General features: G+C 44.3%; 4 protein-coding genes across 5 annotated transcripts in view; all 4 read right to left on the bottom strand.

Moving 5' to 3' along the window:
* Nucleotides 1–19,677, bottom strand: part of LOC144697346 (uncharacterized) — a 407,771-nt gene that overhangs the window by 248,450 nt on the left and 139,644 nt on the right. The gene's annotated exons all lie outside the window — the stretch shown is intronic.
* Nucleotides 1–19,677, bottom strand: part of LOC144697172 (uncharacterized) — a 138,895-nt gene that overhangs the window by 25,202 nt on the left and 94,016 nt on the right. The gene's annotated exons all lie outside the window — the stretch shown is intronic.
* LOC144697005 (uncharacterized) lies at nt 6,791–10,256 on the bottom strand. The gene is made up of 2 exons (XM_078568753.1): nt 9,924–10,256; nt 6,791–8,359 (listed from the first exon to the last, which is right to left on the bottom strand). Exon 2 carries the CDS (start codon nt 8,062–8,064, stop codon nt 6,886–6,888), a length of 1,179 nt encoding a protein of 392 aa, XP_078424879.1. The 5' UTR covers nt 8,065–8,359; nt 9,924–10,256; the 3' UTR covers nt 6,791–6,885.
* Nucleotides 16,916–19,675, bottom strand: LOC144696965 (uncharacterized). 2 transcript variants are annotated; one of them, XM_078568692.1, is made up of 2 exons: nt 19,606–19,675; nt 16,916–18,435 (listed from the first exon to the last, which is right to left on the bottom strand). In XM_078568692.1, the coding sequence occupies exon 2, from the start codon at nt 18,236–18,238 to the stop codon at nt 16,976–16,978; it is 1,263 nt and encodes a 420-aa protein (XP_078424818.1). In that variant the 5' UTR covers nt 18,239–18,435; nt 19,606–19,675; the 3' UTR covers nt 16,916–16,975. The 2 variants fall into 2 exon arrangements, with proteins under 2 accessions (XP_078424818.1, XP_078424820.1); XM_078568694.1 differs by having other exon boundaries at nt 19,493–19,627.

Here is a 19,677-nt window from a genome sequence, read left to right as displayed (position 1 = left end):
AGTCTAGGAGTAAAAAGCAGGGGAGTGGGACTAATTCAATAGCTACACTAATGAGCTGGTACAAACATGATGAGCTGAACACCTTCCTTTAGCCCCTGTACCATCTGAAGACAATGGCAGATGATGCTACCCAGAATGCTTCAGGTGGTAGAACATGGCCCATCAACATCAACAGGGATGCAACACTCAGATTTTTCTCCCTTTCTTTCGTGAAGGTGCTGTGTGATAGTAGGGTTCAATCCCAGTCACTGTTTACCTGCCTGTACCCTGCCAAGTGGTAATTCTGAGCTTATGATCCTACACTGTGAGCTATAATAATGGTATTTTATTCAAGAAACAAGTTTTCAGACCAAAGGCTGAATTGCAGTGTGATTTACATGAGGAAATTCACATATAGACTAAATAATAAAGTTAAAAACATGGAAATGTGACAATCAAATACCAGAAATAGGTTCCAGTTGAAAACTGGCAGGAAAAACATTTCCAGTGATAATAATAAAGTCAGATACCAGAGCTGAAATAAAAGGCAGGTTATTTTCTAATAATAAGTGGCAGAGTATAAGTGTAACAATGACACACACGGTCTGATACAGTAAGAGTGCAGATGGGGCCCGAAGGAAGAACAGCAAAGGTTTGGCTCACTTTGAGTGTAACAAATACAGTGTTTGTTCCAATAATAAGAGTCAGGCTGCAGTGTGTTAGTGAACACATCATTGGATCCAATGTGATGATAATAAAGTCAGTATCTAGTGCACCAAAACCAAAGATTGTGTCTCATATACCAGTGTGAGCGAGTCATGGTCTATTGATATAATATGATATCAATGTGTTGCCTAATCCCTAATAACAGAGCCAAGGATCAATGCAATGTGAATGGGATGGGTTGAGTGTAATAACACAGACACGGTATAGTGGAATATGAACTGACGTCAACATTGACTAATTGGTGGCACACTCACCCCGAGTCAGAAGGATGTGGGTTCAAGCCCTTTCCAGAGACCCAACCACATCATCTAAACTGATGCGCCTGGTGTCATTATAAATCGGAGTCTCTGTTCTTTTGATGGCTATTTTCTTAGACTCAGAAGGAGTGAAGGGAATGACAGATGGTACAATTCTGGGCAGTTGCTCCATCCAGCAAGGCAAAGATTTCTGGGACATGATTGCAGGTTTGAGGTGTCTGCCCACTCATTAAAAAACAAACTCTTCCTCTTTGGGTTTGTGAAGGAAGTTATGACTGCAGCATGCGAGGCCGACTAGAGTCTGGTGTAAAAATAATCACAAAGGCCAATTCCAGTTCTTAATAACAGAGGTCGCTTTAACTACAGGTAATCTTACGTTAAGGGAGACAAGAGGCCGAATAAAGATCCGATTGTAATAGGAGGACAAGATGTAAGGAAGCAATGATATTTGGGTGTCTGTTATGGTGAGTGTCACAGGGAGGTGTGTGATAAAATAGGAGTGGAAATATCATGACAGAGACACATGTGACTGACTCCACCTGACTGAGAGCTGTTATACCCGAGGGGAGGGCAATGATGGCATGGGGAACTCCAGAGATTTCTGGTATCTGAGGTGACGATGGTGCATCTGTTAGAGGAACTGAAAAGAATCGGTTCCTTCTCACCCTTGCCTGCAGTTCCCGAGTTACACAGACACACAGGAAACAGATCTGACAGCTCGTAGAATCTAATGTTTTAAATCTTCTGTTTGAGACACATTATGATTGAAAAGATCAAATGTTAAAACCTCAGGAGAGGAAAATTCAGAATGTCACAAAGATGAGTGAACCGTCCAATTAGTCCCATTCACTATAACTCTGCCAATTATTCCCTCTTCAAGTACTGATCCAATTCCCTTTGAAAGTTGCTATTATATCTGCTTCCAACCCCCTGTCAGTATGTGCATTCCAGGTCACATCAAATCACTGCGTAAAAATGTTCTCCTTGACACTCTGTTGTCAAATATCTTAAATCTGTGAGTCCTTTGGTTACAAACCCTCCTGCTCCTGGAAACAGTTTCTCCCTATCGACACTATCACAAATCCTTCCTCATTTTGAACACCTCCATTAAATTTCCCCCTAAAATTTTCTGATCTAAGAAGGACAGCCCCTGTTTTTCCCGCTCAAAAGAAGCGTCAGAGTGGACTTGAAACCTTAAATCTGTTTCTCTGTCCACAGATGCTGCCAGACCTGCTGAGTTTTTGCAGCATTTTCTGCCTTTAGCCGTTTTTCCTTCTTTAATCAATCAAAAACCCTTCATGATATTGAACATCTCAATTAAACCAGAACACAATGACATCGAGAGAGATATAGAGGAAAGGAGAGACAAAGACAGAGAAAAACTGAGACTTAAAAATACAGAAAGATGAGGTGGTGAAAGATAAAGTTGAGAAATAGAGGAAGCAAGTAATACAGAATGATGTGAGAGAATGATATAAAATGGAAAGGAGCAGGCTATCAGTTCCTGGCTATGGAGAGCAGAGGGAACTCAGTGACTGACCCACAGACACGGCCACATATGTCCGGGAATGGAGACTCTGACCAGAAACAACAGGCTCATTTGTAAATGTCACCGCAATGTGATCTGTGTGACTCTGCCCTGACTCTGTGGCCAGATATAGGCCGCCTTGACAGATGTTCTCACCAGATTGTGGCCCCTGGATTTATTTTCTGCTCAGAAGTGAGATGTGTGGTTAGGAACCAGCAGCAGTGAAACAGGAAGTTGTGTTTCCTGAGAATGAAACAGCAGGTGTCAGTTTCATGTTATCACCGAGAACAGTCTTCCTGCCTGTGAAGGTGAACTCACTCTGACAGCATCAAGAACAACCATACAGATTGCTGCCGGTGTCAGCATTATATTCACCTCCATTCCCAATTTAAAGATTTAAACACATGAGCTTATTTGGGGTTTTAACATATTCACTGAAGGGGGAAACGAGCTGATGGGAGAAATAAAGGGAAATTATATAAAATAAATAATTTTGCCCAAAAACAGTTATCAGAAAATAGGAGAGTTAAAGTGAATCAAGGCCTGTCTAGAGTGAGAGAGAGAGAAAGAGAGAGAGACGGGAAAGACTGTCTGTACGTTGAGCACTGCCTGAGACAAAGAGAGGCTAAGTGAGGTTAAGTGCGTTAGGTTCTTTCTCAGAGAAAGAGAAAAAAATTAAGTGAGTTTAGGTGCTCTCTGAAACAGGGAGATTAAGTGACTTAGTGTCTGAGAGAGAGAGGAAAGAGGTTCAGTGATATAAAAGCAAAATATTGTGGATGCTGAAAATCTGAAATAAAAACAGAAAATGTTGGAAAAACTCAGCAGGTCTGACAGCATCTGTGGAGAGAGAAACAGAGTTAACGTTTTGAGTCCGTATGACTGAAGAAGACCATATGCTCTGAAGAAGAGTCATACGGACTCGAGAGGTGAAGTGAGTTTGGGGACAGATGTGCTCATATTGGTAATTGAATGGTCAGTCTGAGATTGTTTTCTAACTAGCAGCACCCCAGTTAATGGGTTCCAGATAATTGTCAGTGCTATTAAAAGATTTGCAAAGATATTATATTTGGAATAAATGGAAATAAAGAACTAAAATACTTGGAGATAATTACTTCAGGAAATACATTGCAAACGTGAAGAATGATGCGTTCACAATCAGACACATAGACACAAGAACAAAGAAGAAAAGGACAGCACAGGAACAGGGCCTTCGGCCCTCCAAGCCTGCGCCGATCATATTGCCCATCAACTAAAACATTTTGCACTTCCGGGGTCCGTATCCCTCTATTCCCATCCTATTCATGTATTTGTCAAGCTGCATCTTAAACACCACTATCGTACCTGCTTCCACCACCTCCTCTGGCAGCGAATTCCACACACTCACAACCCTCTGGGTAAAAAACTTGCCCCGCACATCTCCTCTAAAGTTTTCTCCTCTCACCTTAAATCTATGTCCCCTAGTAATTGACTCTTCCACCCTGGGAAAAAGCTTCTGACTATCTACTCTGTCCATGCCATTCATAATTTTGTAAACTTCTACCAAGTCGCCCCTCAATCTCTGTCGCTCTAGTGAGAACAATCCGAGTTTCTCCAACCTCTCCTCATAGCTAATAACCTCCAGACCAGGCAGCATCCTGGTAAACCTCCTCTGCACCCTCTCCAACATCTCCATATCCTTATGGTAATGTGGCGACCAGAATTGCACACAATATTCCATGTGTGGCCTAACCAAGGTTCTATACAACTGCAGCATGACTTCCCAGCTTTTATACTCAATACACCTGCTGATGAAGGCAAGCGTGCCATATGCCTTCCTGACTACCTTATCCACCTGCGTTGCCACTTTCAGTGACCTGTGGACCTGTACACCCAGATCCCTCTGCCCGTTGATGCACTTAAGGGTTCTGCCATTTACTGTATAATTCCTGCCTGTATTAGACCTTCCAAAATGCATTACCTCGCATTTGTCCGGATTAAACTCCATCTGACATTTCTCTGCCCAAGTCTCCAACCGATCTATATCCCATTGTATCCTTTGACAATCCTCTTCACTATCTGCAACTCCTCCAACCTTAGTGTCGTCTGTAAACTTACTAATTAGCCCAGTTACATTTTCCTCCAAATCATTTACGTATACTACAAACAGCAAAGGTCCCAGCACTGATCCCTGCGGAACACCACTAGTCACAGCTCTCCATTCAGAAAAGCACCCTTCCACTGCTACCCTCGAGTGTGTGCACGCGCACACACACACACCATTTTGTGTTGAGCTGGTTTCAGTTGTGCCTGTTAACCAGAAGGTAGATTTTTAACTGGATACCATTAGGATCCTGCAGCAGTCCATTCAACTGAGGAGACAGTTTAGATTCTGTCTGACGCCATCAGTGGGTCAGGTGGAAGCTAAATAGAAAATCCTGCAGAGAAAATAATCCTTAACATTAAAAATCAATCTGAGCAATTGACTCAGCCCTACACCAGTGTGAATTAGTAAACTTTAACACAACAAGGTTTGTCACTAAGTAGTGTAAAGTACAGTGCACTAATGCTCATCTTTAGTCTTGCCCCTCAATCCCAGTTAATCTCTGGGAGATTGTTACAAGATTCACCCCATCCTTTCAACACAAATATTACCCACATAACACTAGAGTCATTAGAAATTGATGTGTGCTTCCCACACACTGTCCTTTTAAATATACTTCACTCCTACCAGCCTTTAACTATCAAAAACATAACAGAGTTAATAGCTGCTGATAGCTGTCAATGAGATTAAATTTATGCTTGAAATGATTAAATCTTCACATGCAAAATATATTTTGTTTTATTCTTTGATGGGATGTGGGTGTCACTGGCAAGGCCAACATTTGTTGCCCAACCTTAACTGCCCTTGAACAGAGTGGCTTCCTCGGTTATTTCAGAGGGCAGTTAAGAGTTAACCACATTGCTGTGGGTCTGGCCTCACATGTAGGCCAGGCCAGGTGAAGATAGCAGATTTCTTTCCATAAAGGACATTAGTGAAGCAGATGGGTTTTTACAACAATCAATGATAGTTTCATGGACACTATCACTGAGACCAGATTTCAATTGCAGATTTTGAATATCATCATGAGGTTAGAAGCCTGTTCAATATGCTCAGGTTCTGAAGGTGAGATCCACAGTTTAGAGATTCTGAAATCAGTGTTGTCACTGTAACCAAGCTGCTACTAAAATGTTTGAGCTAAGGTGACATTTTACATCTACAGGTTGACCATAACATTGGTTAATACCGTTACTGTTAAACTTCCAGATAATAAAATCACAAACAGCAACATCAAGCAGAAGGAGCAGAATAAACGAGATGGAGAAAAACACAAGAGCCCACAGGCGAGTACCACATAGAGCAGGTTCACACACCCGGGGACAGGGCGGGTTGGCGCACCCGGGGGTGGGTACACACACCCAAGGCTCACCGGGAATGATCAGAATAAGGAAACCGCGCAAAAAACTACCAATAGGAATCTTCAGCTGAACACATCACTCATTCTTAAAGGGACGGAAGGGGTCCTGACACTGTGAAGTTAAAGGGGCAGACACAGCTTCAGCTTTCTGTGTGTTACCTTTCTAATAGTTAAAGGCTGCTGGGAGTGAGGTATATTTAAAAGGACAGTGTGTGGGAAGCACACATCAATAAAACTGGGAATTCTTGGACATACGCTGCAGGTCGTTCTTTATCTGGAAATCAAACTGTTGTATTATTGTCCCAGCAGTTAACAGCCTCCTGCGAACTCCTCCAGCTTCTAGTTTAATGCAGATTTTAACCCAATAAATTTAAGCATGTTTCGATTCAGTGACTCGGGACTGACACACAAACACGTTGAACCATTTTAGACTTATTAAGAACCATTTTCCGTCTGGAAACTTAAACCTGCTGTTTCACTTTCAGTCAGGAACAGATCACAATTTTACACCAACCTTTGATTTGGCAGCACGTTTCCAGCATTCACCGTTGTTCTTCCTGACTCTAAACCCAGTTGTAAAAGAGCCTTCTGTTCTGTGTCTCGGAGCTCTGAACCATGGAAGAGAGCAGCTGAGACACATTTCTTACACATCTCAGGATTCACCCACATGGGGATTGTGCCGTCAGTGAAGAAAGATGAGAAAGACCAAAGTGTTGTTTGGGGGTCCCTCAGTGTGACCCTGATGGACTGTGTCCAGGCTGAAGTTCTGTTCCTACCATAAGATCCTCCCCCAGATTGTCCTTTCTGACTCCAGCCAGGTGATGTTAAACACTCAGGTGGGGAAAAACAAAAATCTATAAACAAAGCTGATTTATTTCACATTTATTCAGAATATTGAACCTCATCAACAGGTCAGGACAGTCAGAATGAACATGGTTCAGTCCTGATATGATTAACAGCATCAACAGGAGTAGAATTGCAGTCGCTTGTGAATCCACTGGTGTGTTTGCAGGTGTGATGACTGAGTGAATGCCTTTCCACAGGCATTACAGGTTAACAGCGTCTCCCCACTGTGAACTCGCTGGTGTTTCAGCAGATAGGATGAATGAGAAAATCTCTTCCCACACACAGAGCAGGTAAATGGCCTCTCCCCACTGTGAATGCTCTGGTGTGTCAGCAGGTCGGATAACTGAATGAATCCCTTCCCACACACAGAGCAGGAGAACGGCCATTCTCCAGTGTGTACTCGGTGATTCAATAGGTTGGATGACCGAGTGAATCCCTTCCCACACACGGAGCAAGTGAATGGTCTCTTCTCAGTGTGAACCTGTTGGTGTGTCAGAAGGTTAGATGAACGGCTGAATCCCTTACCACAGTCAGAACAGGTGAACGGTCTATCCCCCGTGTGAAGTTGCTGGTGTATCAGAAGGTTGGATGAATTAATGAAGCCCTTCCCACAGTCAGAGCAGGTGAACGGCCTCTCCCCAGTGTGAATTTGCTGGTGATTCAGTAGGGCAGACGGACGGCTGAATCTATTCCCACAGTTGGTACAGGTGAACGGCCTCTCTCCAGTGAGAGTATATTGATGTGTTAGCAGATCCTTTTTGCTTTTAAAGCTCTTGTCACAGTCAGAACAATTAAAAAATTTGTTATCAGAGTGAACAAGTTGATGTGTCAGAAGGTGGGATGACTGAATGAATCCCTTCCCACACATGGAGCAGGTGAACAGCCTCTCCCCAGTGTGAATACGTTGATGTATCAGCAGATCTTTTCTGCATTTAAAATTCTTCTCACAGTCAGAACATGTAAACAGTCTCTTATCAGTGTGAACAAGTTGACGTGTCACAATGTGGGATGACCAAGTGAAGTCCTTTCCACACATAGGGCAGGTGAATGGCCTCTCCTCAGTGTGAACTCGCTGGTGTGTCCGAAGGCTGTACAAATGGGTGAATCCCTTCCCACAGATGGAGCAAGTGAACGGTCTCTCCCCAGTATGACTGCACCGATGAACTTCCAGTTGGGATGGGAAATTGAATCCCTTCCCACAGTCCATACTTTTCCATGTTTCTCCATGGTGTGGGGGTCCTTGACTCTCTCCACGTTGGACGATTAGTTGAAGCCTTGTCCACACACAACACATGTACAGTTTCTCCCCACTGTGAATGGTGCGATATTTTTGCAGACTGTGTAACTGCTTAAAATTTTTTCCAAAGTCAGTTCACTGGAACACTCTCACTCGGATGTGTGTGTGTTGAGGCTTTTCCAGTCACACCGATGTTTGGAGTCCTTTCCCAAAGACAGAATAGACAAACATTTTTCCTTCCACATTCAAAAGCTGATGATATTCAGGTCCTGATGAATTCAGTGCCTCTGACAGATCTTGATGTGATGTTTGCTTTGTGTTTTCTGTCTGTCAGTCATCCCAGTTTAATACCCTGTAAAACGAGTTTACAAAAGTCATCACTTTAAATCCAGGACTGAAATTCAGAACAGACAATTCTAGTTTCTATGGAACATTTTTTTTCTCTTGTTCCCCCAAAGCTGTAAATCCCCGTCCCACACACTCTCCCTCCTCCCTGGGCTGAAATCCAAACCCATCTCACCATCTCCAACATTCCTTTCCTCCACTCCCAGTTTTCTCCCTCCCTCTCCTCTGCCTGGGTTCAGTTCTCCAGCTCCTGTGTCTCTGATTCAGCAGCCGTCGGGCGGGACACAGGAGGGGGGACCCTCCCGGGTGGGTCTTACCCGGACCCTGAGTCCGTCCCCCCAGTTTCTGAGCCCCCGGGCGGCCCGCGGTCTCCCCGCAGTTTCTGAATCTCCCGCCCCGGAGCCACTTCCCCTGAACCCGGCTCTGTCACCGGGAAGAAGCCCCGGAGCTGCAAACACGGGTCATGGAGGCTGTGATCCGGGATTGCGGCCTACACCAGGTGTTTCTGGATCCTCCCCACCCCGGCTCCCGCCTCCGCCTCAGCGACTCTCACTCGCGTCTCCCGCACGCCCAGGGCTCTGAGCGAACTGACACTGCGCATGCTCCAGGTACTGTCAGCATTACGCCTGCGCGTTGGGTTCCTGTACAGTGGATAGGGAACTGTCACACACGCAGGAGATTGTGGGTATCGGCGGAGCCATTGAAACACAAAATAGAGAACGAAAACAATTTTCTGATACACAATTGTGAACAAATAAAAAGAAAAATCACACGTAAATCCTCGTAAATGGGTGCTCTGCCATTTTCCATTTCTCGAAGTGATTTAAACATAGCTCAAGCCAGCTCAAACGTGTTAAGGGCAAGTCATGTTCGACTAACTTGCTGTAAATTCTTCACAAATGCCCATTCCCCTTCCTTCTGCTGTATAATGGAAGGTCCGTGCATTGGTGTTTCTTTATCATTTGGTTCTGGTCTTTACTGATTGGCTCTATGGTCAAAGTCTCAATCACATAACCACAAAGTAATCACAAAACAATATTTTCCACTCACAATTACCCAGCATCCCAGCAGTTGGGATTCTGCATTGCGACTGGAGGAGCTCCTGCTCACAGATTCTGCCTCCGACAAAGGTTGTTCTTAGAGTGGCTGTCCCTGTGATTGATTTTTTGTGGGCTTTTCTGGGGCGAAATTGCCTGTTGCCCCCGTGTAGTTGGAACCCTGGTTCTGAAATACTGTCCGTATGATTTTAAGGCTTCCTGGAATAATGCACTGATGGAAATCTGCAATAATCCATGGTCCCATCTGAGTTGCAGATTTTAATGTGATTGTCCAGTCTAGAAAAAAAATCATTTCACCCCTTTAAACCTGATTCAGCTGATCCCCTCCACACATACTACAAAATAATATCTTTGAAATCAGCTGTTTCTTTATAGTCTGTAAGAAAAACAAGAAGTGCTGGAAAAATTCAGCAGGTCTGACAGCATCTGTGGAAAGAAAGACAGAGTTAACGTTTCAAGTCCATATGACTCTTCTTCAGAGTCTGTGTTATTCTGAATTATGACATTATTTACCTTCTCCTGAACCTGTCCTAGCCCTTCTGCCGGTTCATTTATTGGAGACAGGGACTCTCCTTGTTTTAATGTTAACACTCCCTGTCTCCCCAGTTATTCATTTAAGTCAGCCCATGAATGGTTTGAGCATTGTTTCATCATGTTCCCACATTTCATTAACAAATGCTGAAATGTTTGTTCCACACCCACACGGTTTCATCTGTTTAAAGCCACAAACAGAAAGGTCCAGTTTTCTCCTGGAGGTTGAGACAAGTCAGCTTTCAAAATGATGCAGAGTTTCAGCCAATGAGGGGCATCCGGATTCAGCCCCGCCCCTCATTCACTCCGATTGGTTGGAGGATCACACGCTCACGATCGGACCTCCAGGTCCGCCCCTTCTTCCTATTGGTCCGGAGTTTCCGTCAATTCGCCGGGCACCGTGATCTGGAGCATGCGCAGTGTGGGTAATGGCGGTGGTCAGAGGCTTGTTTGTCGGATCCACAGGAGGTAAGATAAAGGGCGAAGTGGAGGGAACAATAGAGCTGGTGGATGGACGGGGAGGGTTCGTAAGCACTCGATGCGGCTCTGAACCCAAAATAAGAAACTATCTGTGGGGCGAAGGCTGCGGGATCGCGTCTCCAGCAAAAGGGCCCCAGTTAACGGCCGCCATCTTGAGCGGGGTTAATATGCAGCGGGGCGCATGCGCGGTCATCCCTGTCAGCAGGAGGAGAGAATGTTGTGAATTTCTATCCTGGACTGACGGGGATGGGTTTTGGAAACTCCTTTTACAGGGAATTGGAAGGGGAGGATTTACACACAGCAAACTCCAAGCAAAGATCACATTAATATCTGACTCGAGTCACTCGATTCATCAGAACCTGGATATTATCGGTCTTTGAGTTTAAGCATTGAGTTCCAGGTCCATTCACACTCAATGTGTGAAATTTCTTCCTCACATTCCCCCTGTAGATCTTACCCTAAATCTTAAATCTGTGATACCTTTATGATTAGGTAATATCTTATGTTTTTTTCATTCATTCACAGGATATGGGCTTTGCTGGATGGGCCAGCCAGCATTTATTGCCCCTCCCTAGTTGCCTTTGAGAAGGTGGTGGTGAGCTGCCTTCTTGAACTGCTGCAGTCCATGTGCTGTCGGTACACCCACAGTGCTGTTAGGAAGGGAGTACCAGGATTTTGACCCAGTGACAGTGAAGGAATGGTGATATTTTTCCAAGTCAGGACGGTGAGTGACTTGGAAAGGAAATTCCAGGTGGTGGTGTTCCCATCTACCTGCTGCCCTTGTCCTTCCAGATGGTACCGGCCACGTTTGGAAGGTGCTGTTTAAGGAACCCTGGTGAATTCCTGCAGTGCATCTTGTAGATGGGGTACACACTGCTGCTACTGTGCATTGGTGGTGAAGGGAGTGAATGTTGATGAATGTGGTGCCAGTCAAGTGGACTACTTTGGCCTGGACCGTGTCAGGCTTCTTGAGTGTTGTGGGAGCTGCACTCATCCAGGCAAGTGGGAAACATTCCATCACACTCCTGACTTGTCCTTGTAGATGGTGGACAGACTATGGGGAGTCAGGAGGTGACTTACTCGCTACAGGATTCCTAGTCTCTGACCTGCTGTTGTAGCCACTGTATTTATATGGCTAGTTCAGTTTCTGGCCAAGAGCAATTCCCAGGATGTTGATAGTGGGGGATTCAGTGATGGTAATGCCATTGAATGTCAGGGGGCGATGGTTAGAGTCTCTCTTGTTGGAGGTGGACATTGCCTGATACTTGTGTGGCTCAAATGTTACTTGCCACTTTTCAGCCCAAGCCTGGATATTGTCCAGGTCTTGCTGCATTTGGACATGGGCTGCTTCAGTATCTAAGGAGTCACAAATGGTGCTGAACATTGTGCAATCATCAGCGAACATCCCCACTTCTGACCTTATGATGGAAGGAAGGTCATTGATGAAGCATCTGAAGATGGTTGGGCCTAGGACACTACCCTGATGAACTCCTGCAGTGATGTCCTGGAGCTGAGATGATTTATCTCCAACAACCACAATCCTTTGTGCTACATATAACTCCAACCAGTGGAGAGTTTTCCCCCTGATTCCCATTGACTCCAGTTTTGCTAGGGCTCCTTGATGCCATGATGCAGTCACTCTCATCTCACCTCCAGAGTTCAGCTCTTTTGTCCATGTTTGCACCAAGGCTGTAATGGGGTCAGGAGCCGAGTAGCTCTGGTGGAACCCGAACTTGGCGTCAGTGAGCAGGTTATTGTTAAGCAAGTGCCGCTTGATAACACTGTTGATGACCCCTTCCATCACTTTACTGATGATCAAGAATAGACTGATGGGGTGGTAATTGGCCAGGTTGGGTTTGTCCTGCTTTTTGTGTACAGGACATACCTGGGCAATTTTTCACATTGCCGGGTCGATGCCAGTGTTGTAGCTGTACTGGAACAGCCTGGATAAGGGCGAGGCAAGTTCTGGAGCGCAAATCTTCAGTACAATTGCTGGAATATTGTCAAGCCCCATAGCTTTTGCACTAACCAGTGCCTTCAGCCCTGGAGTGAATCAAATTTGCTGAACACTGGCACCTGTGATGCTGGGGACCTCTGGAGGAGGCTGAGATGGATCATCCACTCGGCACTTCTGGCTGAAGATTGTGGCAAATGCTTCAACCTTATCTTTTATAACCTTTTATAAACTTTTGCATCTCTATCAGATTTCCCCTCAACCTCCTTTGCTCCAGGGAGAACAACCCCAGTTTCTCCAACCTAACATTGTTACTAAAATCCCTCATCCCTGGAACCATTCTGGTAAATCTCCTCTGCACCCTCTCAAGGACCCTCACATCCTTCATAATGTGTGGTGATTACTGGTTTGCACAGACCCAGATGTTCTGTGTTCATGTCTGTGATGTCATCAAGAGTGCCTTGAATCCTAGACAACACCGGTGTGTCAAGGCCACCATGTTTTCACTGCTTGGCCTGGGAATGCTGTCCCTGTACCGGGGATGGAGTGTGGGGAAATCATTTGTTTGAGAGTTTGATGTGGCTCGGACGGGTAAAGATGGTTCAATGACACATTTTATAATTGGTCCATTCAAATATTAGCTCAGCAATGATTGGGTTAAATCAGTCTCCATAGACTTTGCGATTGAAAAAGGAATAAGAAGGGATTCTCCAAGAACAGATATTTGTTGAAGTTTTACATATTGCATTGACTGGTGCCATGGCATCTGGGACAGACCAGGGAGCATTTACGTGGAGATGGTGCTTCTACCAGAGTGTAATGGTAATGCTGCTGCACTTTGATACTAATGCTCAGACATTAGCAAGTGTCAGGTCTCATTTATACTGAATAAAATCTAACCACTGTCACCAATAAGGGTTATCACTGTGAATCATTTCAGAGTTTGGGAAAGGGGGATAAAGAGTTAATTAACTCCCTGAACCCCATTTTCTAACATTGCTGTGTCAAAAATAAATTCTCATCTTCCCCGTGGCTCCTTTGCCAATTACCTTAGAGGGACTCACTTGCTGATAAAGAGCCTGCCAACCCCTCTCACCTACTTTCCCTAAAATGCATGAATATAATCATGAAAGGTCCAGAAAAATCAAATATTTTTACTGATAAAAGTTCATTAATTAAACAGATTTTTTTTTTAAAGTAAGTTACTTGAGGATCAAATACAACCAGAGTAAAAGGACTTGCACAATGTTCTGCATCCAAATGGTTTCTCTTCAGCTCCTCTGTCCCCTGTTCCCGTGACTCCCCGCTTTGGAAACGGGCACTGAACCCCGGGGGTCACGTCACCACCAGCCCCGTTTGCCCCCCACCCCTTCCCCAATTGGTTGGAGGCCCATTTCCCAGTCAGCCTTCCAGCATCTTCCTATGAGTCGACACTCATGGCAGTTTCTTAACTGGGACGCAGGCCCCGTTATTCTCGGCTAAATTCAGCTCTCAGCTCTGTCAACTGGCTGTCATTGCCATGAGCAATAGAGACAGAAAGATGCCGGAGGCTCAAATGGGAACTCCAGACTTGTGGAAGTCGAAACTTGAGGGAGTGTTGGACTGTTGGAGCTGCTCTCTTGCGGATGAGATGCCAATGCTGGGGCCCCGTCTGCCCCTCTTGGTGGACTTGGAAGTTCCCATGGGCACAGTTTCAGAGAAAAGCAGGGTCTACTGTGTTTCCTAAATTACAACAGTGACTACACTTCAAAAAATACTTCCTTGGCTGTAAAGCACTTTGGGATGTATTGTGGTTGTGAACGGCCCTTACAAATGCAAGTTTTAAAATTCAAGCTTTATGTTACCTGATCTTGTGATCTGTAACTTAATCGATTTCAGACACCCCCAACTTGCCAATTAATGAATTCACTTTGGTTTGGACAAGAATTTCACTCATGAAGGCAAAGGCAGAATTCTCTGGATAGTAAGTTTAAAAAGAGGTTTATTAAAAGAAAAAGGTTTACTTCACAACTTTAAGACATTGAGTTTTACAACTTCATGCGGGTGATCAGTCTTTAGTATAGGGAATAGGGCCCGCTCCGGCTCCTTCTTTGACAGTAATTCCCTTGGAACTCGGCCTCGGGAATCTTCAGTACTTGGCTAGCAAGGAAGACCTTCAGACCCTCTACTTTTATGCCCAAAGTGACCATTTCCTCATGTCAGAGTGGGGCTTGTTGTAACATGACAATTGGTTAACTTAATTGGATCTCAAATTACTTACACCACCTTCTTTCATTATCTTAGACAGCAATACAATAGAACTGTTTCATACTATCCGTTTAACTGATTCCATACAATTCCTTATACAGTTTCAAATGTCGAGGCTAATCAGGGTTTGAAGGTCTCTCTTGCCAGTACATTTATCTTCATTGTACATTCTTCACATACACAGCAATTAAGGTTTTACATTTTTACAGCAAATAAAACTCATTCTTTTGCTATAACTACTGATTCAGAATTAGTTTATTAATTGTAATTCAATTAAGGCCAACTACTTATTCAATCATCTGTTACTGACTGGTACCTAATTAATCCAATGCTGTTTAATTAATAGATTTGGTTAATACAAGATAGGCTGGTTCGAAAAGACAGTTTGTGGAAGACAATAGCTTTCTTACTAATCTTAATTGGATTGAACAATGAGCCTTATTCTTGAGCTGGACTTTGGCAGAATCTAATGTCCTGTAGCTTATCAAAATTAGAAAAGCATTTCTTTGTTTAAACAATTTCCATTGGGCCTGCAGTTTATGGAAACATTTATGTTAATACAGTGTTTATGATGATAAATAAAGATCCAGCCATATGTTAGAGTTTAAAATGGTTTCCTTGACCTTTTTATTTATAACAGTGAATACGGTATGAAAGTGATTGATTTTTAAAACTAAATTTGACTACCAAGGCCTACCTACAGTTTCATACATTACAACAGTGACTACACTTCAAAAGTACTTCATTGGATGTAAAATGCTTTAGGAGGTCCTGTGGTCCTGAGAGATGCTACAGAAATGCAGTTTTTTTCTAATTATCCACAAATTTGGATATGTTACACTTGGTCCCATCATCAACATCATTGATCAGGACTGAATCTTAATTTTGTGTAATAGCCATGTCTTTGACACCATTTTGAATGATCTATAAAAATCCAACCACATTATATCCTGAATTAGGTGTTTTAAAGCACGGAGTTACTGTGATTTGGAATGCACTGCCTGAAAATGGTGCAGAAAGCAGATTGGACTCTATCTTTCAAAAAGGAATTCGACAGATTCTTGAAAGTTAAAGAAAATTGCAGGGCTCTGGGATTAACTGGCTAGTTTCTCAAATATCTGGCATGAACAGGATGAACCAAATGGCCTCCTTCTGTGCTCTATGGGCCTTGTGTACATTTAACGTGAGTGGTAATGACCTGGACCCCACTTGCTATGAGTGTGCTAGAAGCAGAGATGATGAAATGATTTCAAAAGGAAACAGGATGGGCACTTGAGGCAAATAAACCTACAAGGATCTGAGAATGGAACAGGCAATGTGACTGACTGGTTTTTCTCTACAGATTGCTGGCATGGACTCAGTGGGCTGAATGGCCCTATTCCCTATACTGAAGACTCAATGATCTAAAGAGAGGGATTTCAGCTGCTGGAGTCTCTCCAACTAACTGAAATCGCTCATCCCTGGTGCCATTCGCAACAACCCTCTGTCCAGCCTTTCAAAGAACTTCACAAATTTCCTTTAATGTAGAATCATGTGTAGGATTCCGTTCTAGAGGGATAGAATTGAAAAGCAGGGAGGTTATGTTCAACTTGTTTAGAACAGTGGTTAGATTACACTGGGAGGACTGTCAACATTTGTGATCTCCATTTAGAAAAAATAAACAGAGGCACTGGAGAAGGTGCAACAAAGATTCACAAGAGCAATACCAGAACTGAGAGCATTTAACCCTCAGGAAAGGCTGTGGCTGCTTTTCTCTGGAAAAGACTGAAGGGTGACCTGATGGAAGTCCTTAAGATTCTGAAGAAGTTCAATAATCCAATAGAGATTTCTCGAGAAACCTTTGTACCCAGTGAGTGGTGAGAATGTGGAACTCAATTCCACAGCCATTGGTTGAGGGGAACAGCATAAATACATCTCAGGTGAAGCTAGATACAAACACGAGGGAGAAAGGAATAGAAGGACATGCTGATGGGGGAGATGAAGCGGGGTGGGTGGAGGTCTATGTGGAACATAAATGCTGACACAGACCAATTGAGCCGACTGGCCTGGCCCCGTGCTGCAGACTCAAAGGAACAGAGACAAATGTATTTATTTTAGATCTACCTGTAGTGGTAGGAAAAACACTATTTACTATCCAGGATAAATGTAATTCATCAGCTTTTGTGGATCATTTCAGTAGAAACATACACTCCCAGGCTCAAAGAGCATCCACCCACTGTATGCAAAGTCATGAGACTGGCCAGTCCAGCAGAAAGAAACCCACTGACCCCCCACCCCACCACGGGCTGTCAGAATGAACATGGTTCAGTCCTGGATGTGATTAATAGCAGCAATAACAGCAGAATCCCTGTAATCACCTGTGAACTCGCTGGTGTGTCTGTAGGTGAGATGACTGAGTGAATCCCTTCCCACACACAGTGCAGGTGAACGGCCTCTCCCCAGTGTGAACTCGCAGGTGTGTTCGCAAGTTGAATGAATTAGTGAATCCCTTCCCACACTCAGGGCAGATGAACGGCCTCTCTCCAGTGTGAACTTGCTGGTGTGTCAGCAGGTGGGATGACCGACGGAATCCCTTCCCACACTCAGAGCAGGCAAACGGTCTCTCCCCAGTGTGAACTCGCTGGTGTGTATGCAGGGTGGATGAATCACTGAATCCCTTCCCACACTCGGAGCAGGGGAATGGCCTTTCCCCAGTGTGAACTCGCTGGTGTATCCGAAGGCTGGATGACGTTCTAAACCTCTTTATGCAGTGAGAGCAGCTGAATGGCCTCTCCTCAGTGTGAATGCGCTGGTGCACTCTCAGATCTGCAGCGATTTTGAAGCCACTTCCACAGTCAGAGCATTTAAAGGGTCTCTCATTGGTGTGAGTGACATGGTGTGCCAGCAGGCTGGATGACTGAGTGAATCGCTTCCCACACATGGTGCAGATGAATGGCCTCTCCCCAGTGTGAACTCGCAGGTGGGTCCGTAGGGCGGATGAATGAGTGAATCCCTTCCCACACTCAGAACAGCTGAATGGCCTCTCCCCAGTGTGAACCCGCTGGTGTGTCTGCAAGTTGAATGAATTACTGAATCCCTTCCCACACTCAGAGCAAATGAATAGACTCTCCCCGGTGTGAACATGCTGGTGCATCAGCAGGTTGGATGACCGAGTAAATCCTTTCCCACATTCAGAGCAGGTGAATGGTCTCTCCCCAGTGTGAACTCGCTGATGCTTCCGCAAGGTGGATGAATCACTGAATCCCTTCCCACACTCAGGGCAGGAGAATGGCCTTTCCCCGGTGTGAACTCGCTTGTGTGTCAGGAGGTTGGATGAATGAGTGAATCCCTTCCCACACTCACAGCAGGTGAACGGCCTCTCCCCAGTGTGACTGCGTCGATGAATCTCCACCTTAGATAGGGATCTGAATCCCTTCCCACAGTCAGGGCAGGTGAATGGTCTCTCGCCGGTGTGAACGCCTTCGTGCTTCAATAAGTTGGATGAATTACTGAATCCCTTCCCACACTCAGAACAGGTGAACGGCCTCTCCCCAGTGTGACTGCGTCGATGAATCTCTAGCTCTGATGGGGATCTGAATCCCTTCTCACAGTCTCCACATTTCCACGGTTTCTCCATGGTGCCAGTGTCCTTGTATCTTTCCAGGTTTGACAATCAGTTGAAGCCCGGTCCTCACACAGAACACGTGTACAGTCTCTCCCCACTGTGAAGGGTGTGATGTTTTTTCAGGCCCCAATAAATCAAGCGACTCTGTCAGATCTTGATGTGATGTTTGGTTTGAGATTTCTGTCTGCAAAATCTCCCCTTCTAAAACCCTGTAAAGGGAGTTTACAAAATTCATCAATGTAAAATAAAAACAAAATGCTGGAAAAACTCAGAATGTCTGAGAGCATCTGTGGAGAGAGAAACAGAGTTAATCTTTCAAGTCCATATGACTCATACGGACTTGAAACGTTAACTCTGATCTCTCAGGTGCTGTCAGACCTGCTAAGTTTTTCCAGAATTTTCCATTTTTATTTCAGATTTCCAGCATCCACAGTACTTTGCTTTTATAAAATTCATCACTGTCAGGACAGAAGTTCGAAAAAGACAATTCTAGTTTCTATGGATCATGTTTTCCTCTCTCATTCCCCAAAAGTAACTCTATTCTCTCTTTGTTGTACATAATAGTCACCCTAACCACTCTTCCGAAGCAACGATTCATGCTGATCGACAGGTCCATGGTCATAGCTTCATGTTCTGGACACAGGGACCTGAAAATCTTTATGTGTATATATGTGATAGACATGCATGAAACTAGATGAAAAATGTGTGATATGCAGTACTTCTTAATTAGAGATACAGTGGAAGAGGGATGTGAGGAAGAACTTTATGTCGGCAGCGAGTGGTCTTAATCTGCATCTCTGTCTATAAGGATGGTCGAAGCAGAGATGAATTATTTCAAAATGAAACTGGATGGGAACTTGAAGGAAATAAACTTACACAGGGACAGGGATATAGAGGGGGAATGGGATTGCCTGGATTGCTCTACAGAGAGTTGACATGGACTCGAGTTGCTGAATGATCTCCTTCTGTGTCATGATAAGTCTATGATTGTAAACATATACAGTAACATATTAAAACAAGTAGAAATAACTATAAATGTACTTTATTGCAAAACCATAAATAATATTTCTAATATGTACCTTATAACAGCAATAGGCTTATCTCTGGCCTATATTAATTTACCGTCCCCTTAAATGTCAGCCATCCCCTTGAAATGTGAACATTAGGAAGGAGGCCGTCCTCTCAGGCAGGCAAATAAATGTGTCAAGCTGAGAGAGCAAAAGATGTCAATGTCTTTAAGAGAAAGAAAGAGAGACCTGGGCCAACCTTTCCAGAGTCTGCACCCTCCCTAGATTCACTTCCTTTCCCTTCAGTTCCTGCAAATCAGCAATTTAAACTCAGAATTAGAAAAGCGGGAGGAAAGAAAGTGTTTTACTCACAGATGTGGAACAGAGGAGGCAGTTTAAGTGGGTGAGAAGGTCATTTTCCAACTTCCGCTTCAGACAATGGGG

Source organism: Cetorhinus maximus, chromosome 23, assembly GCF_964194155.1.
Source record: "Cetorhinus maximus chromosome 23, sCetMax3.hap1.1, whole genome shotgun sequence".
NCBI classification, from domain to species: Eukaryota; Metazoa; Chordata; class Chondrichthyes; order Lamniformes; family Cetorhinidae; genus Cetorhinus; species Cetorhinus maximus.
This window is presented reverse-complemented; position numbering and strand designations above follow the sequence as displayed.